Raw genomic sequence first — 13,223 nt, forward strand, 5'->3', positions numbered from 1 at the left:
GGCCTGGGGATAGCAACGGCTTCCCGCTGCTGCTAGCTCCTGGGGGCTAGACCACCCCTTGTTTGTTCTCATAACCCTGCCCACGGGTTTGCAATAGTCCCTTCCTTCATTAAACTCTCTTCATTCAAACCCTCCGAAGTAAATTCTGTTTCCTGCCAAGATCCCAATGCAACCACTTTGCAAAATAAATACAGCAGTGCTTGTTTCCTCACTGAAGACGGTGAGCAAACACAAAAAGAAGACCAGTACCTATGAAAAAAACATGCATGAGCAAAACAAACCTCCACCAACCTGTTTTGGCAAACTTGATGTATTTAATGTCACACTTAAAGTCAAAAACAGCAAAATATAGCTAATATTCCTCCTTGCTAACTTCTTTTTTTGAAATGAAGGGGAAAAAAAATCTCACCCACTCACTCCCACCATCAAAAAAGCCTCCACTGCATAAACCCCAGGAGAGCCTAATTCTAAAGACTAGTGATTCTCCATAAGTCCCATGGATGCTTAGGACAGATGAGCTTTTTTCCCATTCTTATCCTTTTGCAACTACAAAAAGAAAAGGAACATTTTCTGAGTCTTCTTCTTTGGTGCCCAGAATTTAATGCACTATACTGCAGAATGGGTGATGATACTGCCTTTCAAAAACTAGAATCAAGTAACAAAATAGGGAAAAAATAAATAAAAGAACTGTTTTATCCAAATTGTAGAAGGTGGTATATGACACTCTTAAAATCCGTTATCAATTCTAAAACTATATCTCAGACAGCAGTTCTTTTTCTTCAGTCTAGGTATTTATTTATTTAGCTGGAGGCTACAACTCTTTTACTATCATTAACCCACCAAAAGAATGTTGCTGAATTTGCAACAAGTTGATCAATTGTACAGTTTTCGAGTCTAAATGTAATGTTTTCGTTGGATCCTCTTTTTTTTTTATTAAGCTACAGGTCCCTCCTAACATTGTAGCTATGAATTAATAAGCATAGCACATGTTTTAACCCAGGCACAATTAACTAATCAGACTATCTCTCCTGCATTTTACTTTAACACAGGGCTGGTTATTCTCACCTCAACCCCTCTCTCAATGCATTCTCCAGATCCATTCTCCACCCTCTCTTCTTCCTCTGTGCCCAGCAACTGTATTGTCCATTCCCTGCCCTCTGGCTTCTTGTTAAGTGTCGCCAATGCGGGGCACCCACAGGAGCACAAAGACCCATGTCCTCTGAACACTGGAGTCTTAGGTTCTGGCAGTGGCTGGTTCTCCAACTACACATCCCTGACTACTGCTGCACCTGGTGGCCGGTCCCAAAGAGGGGAAAGCTTTTCACTGCTGAAAGCTCCTGGTTGCCTTAATATCCTTTATTTGTTTCTCTCACCCTGCCTACATCTCCGTAAACAGCACTTTTGCTAAATTCTCTCCAGGCTCTTCCAGAGTGTGCTTTCGGCTCTGTCCCTGACTGACAGAAGCAGGACTTGGGATGCAAAGCACAAGGTACCCCTCAGGCAAGGGGAGGTCTCCCAGGCACTGGTTTCTGAGCACTTGTCAGGTGTGCCCAGGGTCTGTCCCTGGCTTTGGAAGAGCAATGGCGATTGAGTTCTAGTGTCTGAGAACCACCTGGGAGCTAATTAAAAATGCAGATTCGAGGAAGGACTAAGAAACTATCACAGATTGGAAGAGACTAAGGAGACATGATGACTACATGCAATGTGATGTCCTGCATTGAACAGAAAAAAGGACATTAGCGCAAAAACTGGTGAAATTTGCAAAAAGTCTGTAGCTTAATTAGTGTTATCGCATTGATATTAGTTGGTTAATTTTGACAAATATATTCTGCTTATGTAATAAGGCGTTAACATTAGGGGAAGCCAGGTGAAGGAAATATAGGAACCTTTCTGTACCATTTTGCAACTTTTCTAAAAATATATTCCAAAATAAAGTGTTTATTTTTTAAAAAAGCAGACTCCCAGACCATGCTCCAGACCTCTTGAATCAGAATTTCAGGAGTAGATATTTAAGCAGGTGGCTTGAGAACTAAACTTTGAAAATCACTGTCCCTAAAGGACTTGGAAACTATTATCTCAGGTTGAGATAAGGATGGAAACAACTGTTTACAAATGACAAATTGCAGCATAATTACTTGACTATTTAAGGAAAAGAACTAATCAAAGCTTTGTCAAAGTTCACCTTCTATTCCAGTTAATTAGAATGATTCATCCCTCGACCAGTCTCCGTATTTAGTTTCCTGCATAAAAACACTTGAAAAGGTACAGGTAATTATAGAACCAAAAAAAGAAAGTGACAGTAAAGCCCTTCCACATCCTCCTCCCTCTGAAATCAAGGTTTTTTTTTTGCAGTACGCGTCCTTTTTATTTCCCCCAACTTTGAGTTTCCAAAAGAGCAGGGCCAACCAAACAGACTGCTGGATAGTGATTTTACTCATCTTTTCCATCGTGGGTTATCCTGTTTCCCTAAGCTTTAAGCTCCCCAAAGTCAGGAGCTCTATTTTCAGTTTCTTCTGTGTTTTTCTACAGCTCAGTTGAATGTTCTTCATCTACTTTGATGGATTGACAACCTGCACTTCCCCACTACGCTCATATCTTTGACTACTTATTTTAGATATAATTCTTATTATGCCATTGGAACGTATAAGAAGGGGCTGGGTAGAGGTGAAAATGTTGGCATTATTATTGCTCGTTCACCAACGAAAATGTTAACTGAGAATCTACTATGTGCCAGGCACTGTTCTAGGCACTGGGGATCTAACAGTGAATAAAATAATCTCCACTTCAGGGAGCTTAACGTCAGACCAGGGAGACAGACGATTAAGCAGATAACTGCCAAACAAGTTATAGGTTCTCCCTTACCATCCTCACACTTAGCTCATTATGACAGGGCAACCTGAAGAGGAATTAGGAATAGGACAGGTAGGTTCTAGTTCCTGGTCTACCTCTGGTAAGAATGATTTTAAGGGAGGCATAAATCTTTCTGACCCTCAACGCGCTCATTCAAAAGAATGGGAATTAAAAAAAAAAAAATCTGTCTTTCTGTCTTCCAGGGGTTGTTAAAAATCTCAAATAACAATGGATGTGAAAGTGCTTTGAACACTGCAAAGTGTTATACAAATGTCAAGCAATAGAAGGTAATGACTTAAACTGTCCCTGCCCACTAACTCTAAACCAAAAAACTAGTGGTTCAGTGGTCTTCCCATTAAGCAGAAATTTCAGACAGTAAGCATTTACAAAAGGCAATCCTTTCAAAGATCGAAGCTCTGTTGCTTTGGAGTTAGCAATTAATGAGAATTAGATTAACACCAAAGAACTGGGCCAGAGGAGAGAAGTCACCTGTGAAGAAAGCAGGCCTGTCATTTTATTCACAGCAGACCCACTCTGGCTTCACTCTCCTTGAATAAACAGGGCTCAGTTACTGCAACTCTTGTCTGAAATTGAAAGGGATTTCTTAGCCAGAGCCATTCAACATTTCTATTTTATTCAAAGAGAAGCTTCCAGATCAGAGATGAAAGAAAAGCGTCTCCAAGTCAGTGCCAGAGCATGTAAACCTGTGAGCAGTCTTCAGAGAATGTCTTATAAAAGATGATGCTTGGAGAGAAATTTTGAAAATCAGATTTCCTATTTCGGATAAATACAGTTTCTATTCTCAGCTTCTAAGGTAGAAAATGTTCTATCAGAGCAGTTTACCATCTTCCTCTCTGTCTGGAAAAGTTGATGAGCTTCTAAGGGCTCTCTTTGGATGCCATGGTAACAGCATGATTCTGGTCAAGACTGTTATGTCTGGCGTACAGCTTAAGAAACTTTAAAATGCTACCTAAGAAAATATGCATGACAGCCCTGCTGGCATGCTTGAACTGCACGCACGACCCATTCTCTTCAGGGGCACACACACTTGTAAGCCTCAACGGTGTCCCAGCACCGGGCCAGCACTAGGGTAACTAAGTGAATGGAAGACACTCGCAAAGAACTCGCAGTGGGTGCGGTCCCCAGGGAGCCACAAGAATATATAGGAATGATATCGTCAAGTTTTAGCTTTTATTCCAAAATGTAAATTTTATTCTCTAGCTTTTGCTGTGACTTCAAGTGTGGAAGACTTTCATGAAGATTACTTCAGCTAAATACAGACATGAGAAAAAGTTGACTGTTGAGCATGGGAACAGCAACGGGATCAGAAAGAAGTTTAAGTTGTTCATTTGGGTCTTCAAATGCACTTAGCCTGCAAAATCATGAAGGGACAAAGGAGAACTATTGGCCTATGGAAAGGAACAGCATTTTTGGCTTTCTGGGTAAGGCAACATCACATCCAGCATGCGGGACTCTCTGAAGTCTCCTCAGACGGTCTCCCTAAAGATGATACTTTCCCTTCACCTGGAAGTACTGAACAAGTGTCAGATGATGGAGACTTCCTCTTCACTGTGGTTAGTATACATGTGCGTGTTTATACCACTGTCGGATTATATCAGCAGTCACTTTGGAGCTCACCATTTACATGAACCAATGACCACCTCAATCATTTCTATATATGTGAAAGAAATTTGATCTATGACTCCAAAGAAAGCCCACGAGTGAGCTGAATTTCTTCAGGAAATATTTAGGAAGCACATGCTATAAGCAACATGCTGAACCAGGAGCTGAAGGAGAAACAAAAGAAACATCATACCTGGCCCTTTTTTACCCTTTGGTGGAGGAGGAAGATAGACCCAGAGGAAACAGTCAGGTAGCAGTTTGTTCTCTTTCTCTTGTCTCTTAGCCACTCTCCATTTCCTTATTGACCTAATGGAGTTCTCCTGGCCTTGGCCTCCACCCACCATGTCCATTAACCATTTTCTCCATCTTCATGATACCCCCATCTGACCCCACACACACATCTTGGCCTCCCTTCCTCTGTGCCCAATATGAGATGATTACAGTCTCTCTACAGACCCCTCAATATCTCTGTTCTCTTCTCTTCCCAACCCTGGATAATCTTGTATTCTATGTTCTCCGCTCTAACACTGAACATTCTTGGAGAAAAACCATGTAACCATGAAGATGCCCTCAATGAAACCATGAAGAAAGGACCACTGGAGAATGTTGATTCCCTAATTAGAATGTAAGTTCCTTGCAGGGGGGACTATGTCTCACGCTGCTTTGTTAAGCCCAAGGGCACATCAGCAGGCTCAATAAATCCTTGTTGCAATAAGTTAATACCAAAAACAAAAAATTAGAAAAGAAGGGTCCGTACTCATACTTGGACAGATAGATTTTTTAAACTTTCACACATGGTTTATATGCAAATAAACAGTTATTTATTTAATGCTTTATTAATGCTTTAAAATAAAGCATTCAATAAAAGAGCCTTAAAAAACAGCTGGTAAAAGTTATTCTGTGGATTTCAGAGTTGTAAATCTCTTCAAACTTCTTTTATAATTCAGCATTTTTATAACTTAAGATGGTTCTTCCTGGCAATTAAAGCAATGTAGTGAGATCTCACTACACTGCATGGCAAACCACCTCTAAACTTCACCAAATAGAAGCCGTCCTCAGGTCATATCTGTGTTTCTCCCAGGGAAAAAAGAAAGGGTCTCTCCATGTTGGCCAGAAAGGCAAATATCAAAGGAATCCTCAAACATCACGTTTCAAAGAGAAGAAAGTCAGCATCCTATGAGGGCAATGGCTGCTGTGAGGTGTAAGATTTCAGTGGGACACTGCTGCCTGAACAGGGGCCCCAGTGGACTCCTGGGTCTCTGAGACCACACTGGGGATGCAGAATGCTCCTCCCTCATACCAGGGGCAACGCTGTCTCAGAGCTGGGTAGGGACTTCTGCTCTGCCAAGCCAACTGCACCACAGGCCACAATCCTCATACCGGCTTGACAGGAACAAACCCAAATGTCACCTGATTATCCTACAAATGGAATAATGTCTGATAAGAGGCTATTGGACAGCACACAATGTCATTTCCTCTAATTAAGGAACTCTTGAGAAAAACCAAAATAGCCACGAAGCACTGTCAGCAAAGCAATCAGCAGCAACAATTAGCTGTCAACTCGGTCCGAGCTGAGCCTTGTGTAGTGAGCGGGGGCGGGGGGGGGGGGGCGGTTGTTATGGGTTTCCAATCAGCGTGACCGCAGGAGTCAAGGGTGGCCAGGCGAGAAGAGGGGCTGGAGCCTGCTGCACACCGAGGAAGTCTGCAGCAAAACCCTCGGGTTGGGGGACGGGGCAGGGGCGGGGCGGAGGCAGCAGCTTGTTGGTTGGTTTCTGTGCAGCAATGAAGCGGGGGGGGGGGGGGGGGATGTTATAAAGAATCCTGCAGCAAGCTTCCAAAGCAGCTGGAAGTCTACTGGCTGCAGCCCATGCTATTTATTTGCCCTGAATCATTCTTCTTCTCAACCTGAAACAATTCTACGAATCTTTAAAATCTATAAGCAGTTCATCTCCATCTCCTTTATGAGGGTTTCACAACTTCAACACATGTGAATTCTCCCTTTGCTCAACTCTCATAAGAGGTTACCATCTATATTACAAGGTCATTAACTGTAGGAGTTGGGAAAAATATAACACAACTGTCACAATATGTCAAAATATATAATAAGACATTGTGTGTGTGTGTGTGACACACACATGTATGTAACAATTATTAGGAGGAGCATTATTCTCTCCTTCCCAGCATCCCTGCCTGGGCACATAAAATAAAACTGTTTGTCTTCTTAAAAGAAGGTGACTATTGGAAGGTGACTTCTACCCTTCACTACATCCCTTCACTCCTCCTCAAGGGAGTGACTTCTTAAATTGCTCAGACTGAGTGAGGGCAAGTTCATGGAGGTCTGGGCACCCTCCTTTCTATTTCTGGCCTCAGCAGCATGTATTTTTCTTTTCCATGAAAGAAGACTTCAGCAATAAACGTAATAGGATGCCTGATTCTAGCTGATCCTGTCCATAATTTAAACTCATTCTCCAATCCAGGATCTCTGGGAATAAAGCTGATATTTAATAAAGCTCCCTGTCTGTCTGATATCTGCATTTAGTTCTCCATCCATAGCAAACGCAGCCCTGATTTCTTTTGCACCAACAATACTCCCAACTCAAAGATACATTTCCCAGCCTCCCTTGCAGCTAAGGGTGACCACTAAGATTAAAGCATAATTCACTGGTCCCAGGAAACCAGGACAGCTCTTAACCTGGGCTGACTCAGCTAAGAGGCGTGACCTTGTGCCCCTCTGTGTCCACCTGCTTGGAATACTTCCATGATGGTCCCAAGTTGAACAAGCTATGTTAAAACAATTTAATGATATTGCCGGAACTCTCTGACTTGATGTCTCTCACTGAGACGTGGGGGTGGGGGGTTGGGGGAGGCTTCAAAATACCTGGATACAAAAGCAAAGGTAAAGACAAAAGGAAAGCAGATGCTATAATCCAGCAATCATGGCCAGCATTTTTTTATGAAATCCAAGGAAAGAGGACAACTTAAGAACTGGGATAAATGTAAAATTAACCTTTACTGAAAGTTGAGAAAAAATAGAGAAAACTAGAATTCTGGCAGCACAGTCGCATCATTGCATCACAAGATACTCAAAGTTGGGAAGATTCAAAAGCTGAGGGTCTCTCAGCAAGAACCTTGTCAGAGAGATGGGTCCTTGCTAGAACCCTTTAGGCCAGGCTTTGAAGCATCAATAGAAACCTCATGTAGGAACCTGTTGCTTGAGCTGAACCCAAGGTGGAGAGGAAGAAAGAACTGCCCCTAGGAGGCAAGCTTCAAAGGTCTAAGAAATCCCTTTATAAGAGGAAGCAACAGAAAAATCCCTGCTACAAGAAAGAGTCAAGATTTTTGAGTGCTAGGAACACAAAGCTCAAAGAAGAATTTGAAACTAAGAAGCTTTAACTATGCATATCAATGATAATTGTTCAATTAAATTCAATAATTTAACTAGAAAAAAACATTTAAATGCCTTAATTTAAATATGTGTGCACTACAACCCAGTTCATTCTTAAAGTAGGGTTACCTTCACAATATTTTGACTTTGAAGGATTTTAATCTCATTATTAAAAGCACAGTTAGCAAAAAAAAAAAAAAAAGAAAGAAAGAAAGAAAGAAAAGAAAACAGTGATTGGGTAAAATAGGGGTCCCCCACCCCCGGGCCGCAGACCGGTACCAGTCCGTGGCCTGTTAGGAACCAGGCCGCCCAGCAGAAGGTGAGTGGCGGCCAGCGGGCAAAGCTTCACCTGCCGCTCCCCATCACTCCCCACTGCTCGCATTACCGCCTGAACCTCCCCCCCGCCCCACCCCACCCCCATCCGTGGAAAAATCATCTTCCTCGAAACCGGTCCCTGGTGCCAAAAATGTTGGGGACCACTGCAGTAAAACACTACTTCTCAAAGTGCACAAGAATCCCTCAGGGATCTTGTCAAAATGCAGATTCTGCTTCATCAGGTCTGAGCATGGGACCTGCGATTCTGCACTTCTAACAAGCTCTCAGGTGATACTGATGCTGCTGGTCCTGCCTTGATGGAAGAACAAGGGACTCTCAGGCCCAGAATCCTGCCCTGACACAAAGAAGAGGTCTGCTACCACTGAGGGAGGGGCAGGGAGCTCTCTCCCACCCAAGCCACCTACAGATACAAGGCAGAAATGGAACGCCATGAAGAGGAACAGGAACATGGACAAAGCTGCGGTCCCAAGGCCTGCCCAAGATTGGAGCTGGACCAGAAGAACTGGGAACCCCCTAACATGGCCACAGTTTTTCACTAGCAATGCGCAAGAGCAGCCCACAGCTAGGAGAAGAGCATCAACCTGGAGAGCGATCCCCTCAGTGGAAAGCTGAGGATGGAGTCTGGACGGTGAGAAAAACCCTCTGGCACACCAGGCCACACACTAAGCATGAGGTAACTTCAGTCCACCACTGGAAGACTTTGCAGTCTGGTCTGCTGAAGAGAACTACAGCAACCAGGAGCCCAACCCCACCCAAAGTCCCTACTAACTGCTAATCTTATTAACTGCTAACAAGAGACCAAACCACTCTAACATTAACAGCCTTGCCAAAGAAGTGTGCCCATTTCTGGGTGGCAATATTATCAACTTTATTACCTACTGCTCTTCTACCAACAACAGCCAACATCCAATTAAAATTATGAGACATTCAAAAAACCAAGGAAAAACCACCTGTTGTCAAGATAAGGCCACCAACAGAACTAGACAGAGAGATGACCCAGATATTGGAACGATCAGACAGACTTTAAAATGGCTATGATTAATATGTAAAAGGCTCACATGGAAAGGAAGGATACAATCCAGGAAAAGATGGAGAATTTCAGCAGAGACATGGAAACTACAGGAAAGAAACAAAAATTCTAGAAATAAAAATGCAATATCAGACGTGAAGAATTCTTTGATTGGCTGATGAGACAGGACACAGGGAAAGAAAAGAAGCAACAAACTTAGCATTTCAATAGAAATTACCCAAAGAGAAATGGTAATTTTAAAAGGTGTCCAAGTGGACTTCTCTGGTGATACAGTGGTTAAGAATCTGCCTGCCAATGCAGGGAACATGGGTTCTATCCCTGGTCTGGGAAGATCCCACATGCCACTGGGCAACATGCGCCACAACTTCTGAGCCCATGCTTTAGAGCCCGTGAGCCGCAACCACTGAGCCCACCCGCTGCAACTACTGAAGCCCGCGCACTCTAGGGCCCATGTGCTGCAACTACTGAAGCTCACATGCCTAGAGCCCATGCTCCACAACAAGAGAAGCCACCACAATGAGAAGCCCGCATGCCTAGAGCCCGTGCTCTGCAACAAAAAAAGCCACTGCAACGAGAAGCCCATGCACCACAACAAAGACTAGCCCCCGCTCGCTGCAACTAGAGAAAGCCCGTGCACAGCAATGAAGACTCAGCGCAGCCACAAAAAAAAAAAAAAGAAAGAAAGAAAAAGAAAAAAAAAGTGTCCAAGAGTTGTAGAACAATATTAAACAGTCTAACATGCATGTAACTAGAGTACCAGGAGGAGGAGGAGAAAGAAAGGTGCCCAGGTATTTAAAAGGGGGAAAGGATAGATTTTTCAACATATGGTGCTGGAAAATGTGGAGACTCATGTAAAAAATTGAACCATGACCCTTATCTCACACCAGATACAAAAATTACCTCGAAATGTGTCATATAACTAAATGCAAAACTTTTACGTTTTAACTATATTAAACTATAGTTTAACTATAGTTTAACTATAGTTTTAACTATAAAATTTCTAGAAAAAAATTAAGAACATCTTTGTATTTTTGGTTTTAGCAAGGATTCCTTAGGACACAAAACTGCTATCCATCAAAGAAAAAATTGATAAATTGAACTTCATGAAAATTAAAAATTTCTGCTCTTTGAATGATGCTTTTAAGAGTATGAAAAACAAGCCACAGCCTGGGAAAAGGTATTTGCAAAGCACACATTTGATAAAGGGTTTGTATCCAGAATATATTCTATTACAGCTCAATAATATAAAGATAGATAACTTAATTCTTAAAATGGGTGACTGATTTCAACAGACACTCCACTAAAGAAGATATGCAGATGGCAAAGAAGCACATAAAAATATGTTCAACATCATCATCATTAATCATTAGGGAAATGAGAATTACAGTTACAACGAGATAATACTACAAACCAACTCAAAACTGCTAAAATTATGGAGACTGATTATACCAAGTGGTGGAGAGACTGTGGGGCAACTAAAATTTCATGTATTGCCGAATGGAATGCAAAATGGCGCAGTCACTTTGGGAACAGCTGGAGGGATTTTTTTTGTATAATGTTAAACATATACAATCCAGTATACTATATAGTATATGACCCAATAAACCTACTCCTAGTAATTTACCCAAGAGAAATGAAAACATACATCCATACAAAGACCTATTAATGAGCAATTACAATAGCTTTATTCATAAGAGCCAAAAACTGTAAATAACCCAAATGTTCATCAGTTGGTTAATGGATAAACAAACTGTGGTACATCCACACAATGGAATTCTACTCAGCAATAAAAAAGAACAAATGACTGGTACTAGCAATGACATGGATGAATTTTTGAGAGTCTTTGAGATTTTTTTAAAAGAAATCTGAAACAAAAGGCTACATACTGTATGACCCCATTTATATATTCTGAAAAAAGAAAAATATCTAGGGACAGCAATCAGATCAGTGATTGTTACTACAAAGGAGCATTCTTTCAGGTGTTCGGTACATTCTGCATCCTGATTGTGGTGGTGGTTTCAGGATGGTACACTTTGGTGAAGCTTATCAACCCATAAATTTCAAGAGCATGAATTTTACTGTGTGTTCATTATACCTCAGTAAGCCTGACCAAAATAAATAAATAGGTAAATAGTGCTATGACAAAAGGATGGCTTCTGGTCAAGTGCATATCCACATGGAAAAAATTAATCTTGACCCTCTACCTCACATCATATACAATAAAACCAATTCCAGATGGATCGTGGCTCAAAATGTAAAAGAAAAATAATATAGCTTTCAGAAGAAAACACAAAAGTTCTTTGTGATCTTAGAATAAGGCCAAGATTTCTTAAATAGGTACAATAGTACCAACCACAAAGAAAAAAAATGGATAATTTACACTATTTTAAAGAAATTTCTGATCATAAAAAGAGTAAAAAGGTAAACCACAGGAAAAAAAGTAGATATTTACAACATATATATCCTACCAAGGCCTCAAATCCAGAATACATATTATTAAAATGTCTACAATTCAATAAGGCAACAGAATTTTTTTTCAGAAGACCTGAATAAGCACTTCACTTTTTTTTTTAAGACTTGAAAGGGCTTTTCACAAAACAAGATATTCAAATGGTCAATCAACATATGAAAAAGTATCCAACTTCATTAGTCTACAGGGAAATACAAATCAAAACTACACTATGATACTACTTCACACTTAGCAGTAGAGACTAAATGAAAAATCAAACAACAAAACAGAAAATACCTTGTACTGGAAAGGATACAGAGAAATCAGAACTCTCATACACTCCTGGTTAGCATGTAAATTTTTAAATTAATAGAACCATTCTGAAAAACTGATAGTATCTGCTAAAGCTGAACATACACCTACCCCATGATCCAGAAATTCCCTTGCTGCATACATATCCAACAGAAACGTGTACATATAACCAAAAACAAAATTTGCCAAAACTGACTCAGGAAGAAATCAGAAAACCTAAATAAATCAGAAATTAAATCAGCAGGTAAAAATTCTTCCCTCAAAGAAAACAACAGGTCTCAATTGTTTTACTCTCATATTCCCCCATCCATTCAAGTAGCAAGCAATTCCAATATTTTGAAAACCATTCCTGGCAAGGAAAACACCAGAAAAAAAAATTTTATCCAATCTCAGGACTAAAACTAAATCTTAGCTAAATATAGAAAGAATAATGCATCATGACCAAGTTGATTTTGTCTGAGAAATGCAAGGTAATTTAATGTTAGAAAATCAATTAATATAAATTACCATGATTAGATGAAGAATAAAAATCATTTCATCAGCTCAGTAGATTAGAAAAGCATTCAGTAAAATTCAACACCCAGGACAACTAACTTGCTTTTAGCAAACTAGGAATAGAAAAGAAACTTCTTAATCTGATATAGACTATTACTAAAGTACGTCCATCAAATGATGTACCATAACTGATTTAACACAATTTGCCTACTGTTGGATACTTAGATTCTCTCCTCTTGTTTTGTTTTATTTGGCAAGTATAATTTATGCTGTGATGAACGTCTTTGTGCATGTTGATCAAGTTGCCTAACCTCTCTGTGTCTCAATAAAATACACCTAACTTATAAGGCTGTTGTAAGGATTAAATAAGATGTTGGATTTGAGTCTTAGGAAGTCTTGGGAGAAAAGCGTGGTTTATAAATCTGAGGAAATTTGTTCTGCACTTACCTGGCGGAAGATCTCTCAAAGCACACCGCAGGCTCAAGTCAGAAGAAGTCACTCTGTCAAAAATAAAGTTATAGTCTTTAGGTTATCAGGAACTAAGGATGTAATATCTGAGGAAGGCAGTCAGTGATGGGGGCTATTGCTTGCTGGAGGATTCCCTTGCATCATTTGATACCTTCTACCCCTCCCAGCTACCATGTCTCTAATCAAGTGAAGGTGACTACAACCATGCTCCCTTCATCTGCCCTTGATCTACAGCACCCCATTTTTGCACAGCAGCCAGAGTGAAATTCTAAAAT

General features: G+C 40.7%; 1 protein-coding gene across 8 annotated transcripts in view; it reads right to left on the reverse strand.

Annotated features, from left to right (window-relative positions):
* The window catches only part of NCALD (neurocalcin delta), a 429,327-nt gene that overhangs the window by 287,022 nt on the left and 129,082 nt on the right, over window positions 1-13,223 (reverse strand). For all 8 annotated transcript variants that reach the window (XM_082434365.1, XM_082434361.1, XM_082434368.1 and 5 more), the window contains exon 2: window positions 12,928-12,980. Coding sequence is in view for 2 of the 8 variants with exons in the window: in XM_082434362.1 (XP_082290488.1) it covers window positions 12,928-12,980 (53 nt within the window). In the remaining 6 variants the exon portion in view is untranslated. The remainder of the gene's footprint in view (window positions 1-12,927; window positions 12,981-13,223) is intronic.

The sequence above is a fragment of the Balaenoptera physalus genome, assembly GCF_965194825.1.
Source record: "Balaenoptera physalus genome assembly, chromosome: 17".
NCBI classification, from domain to species: domain Eukaryota; kingdom Metazoa; phylum Chordata; class Mammalia; order Artiodactyla; family Balaenopteridae; genus Balaenoptera; species Balaenoptera physalus.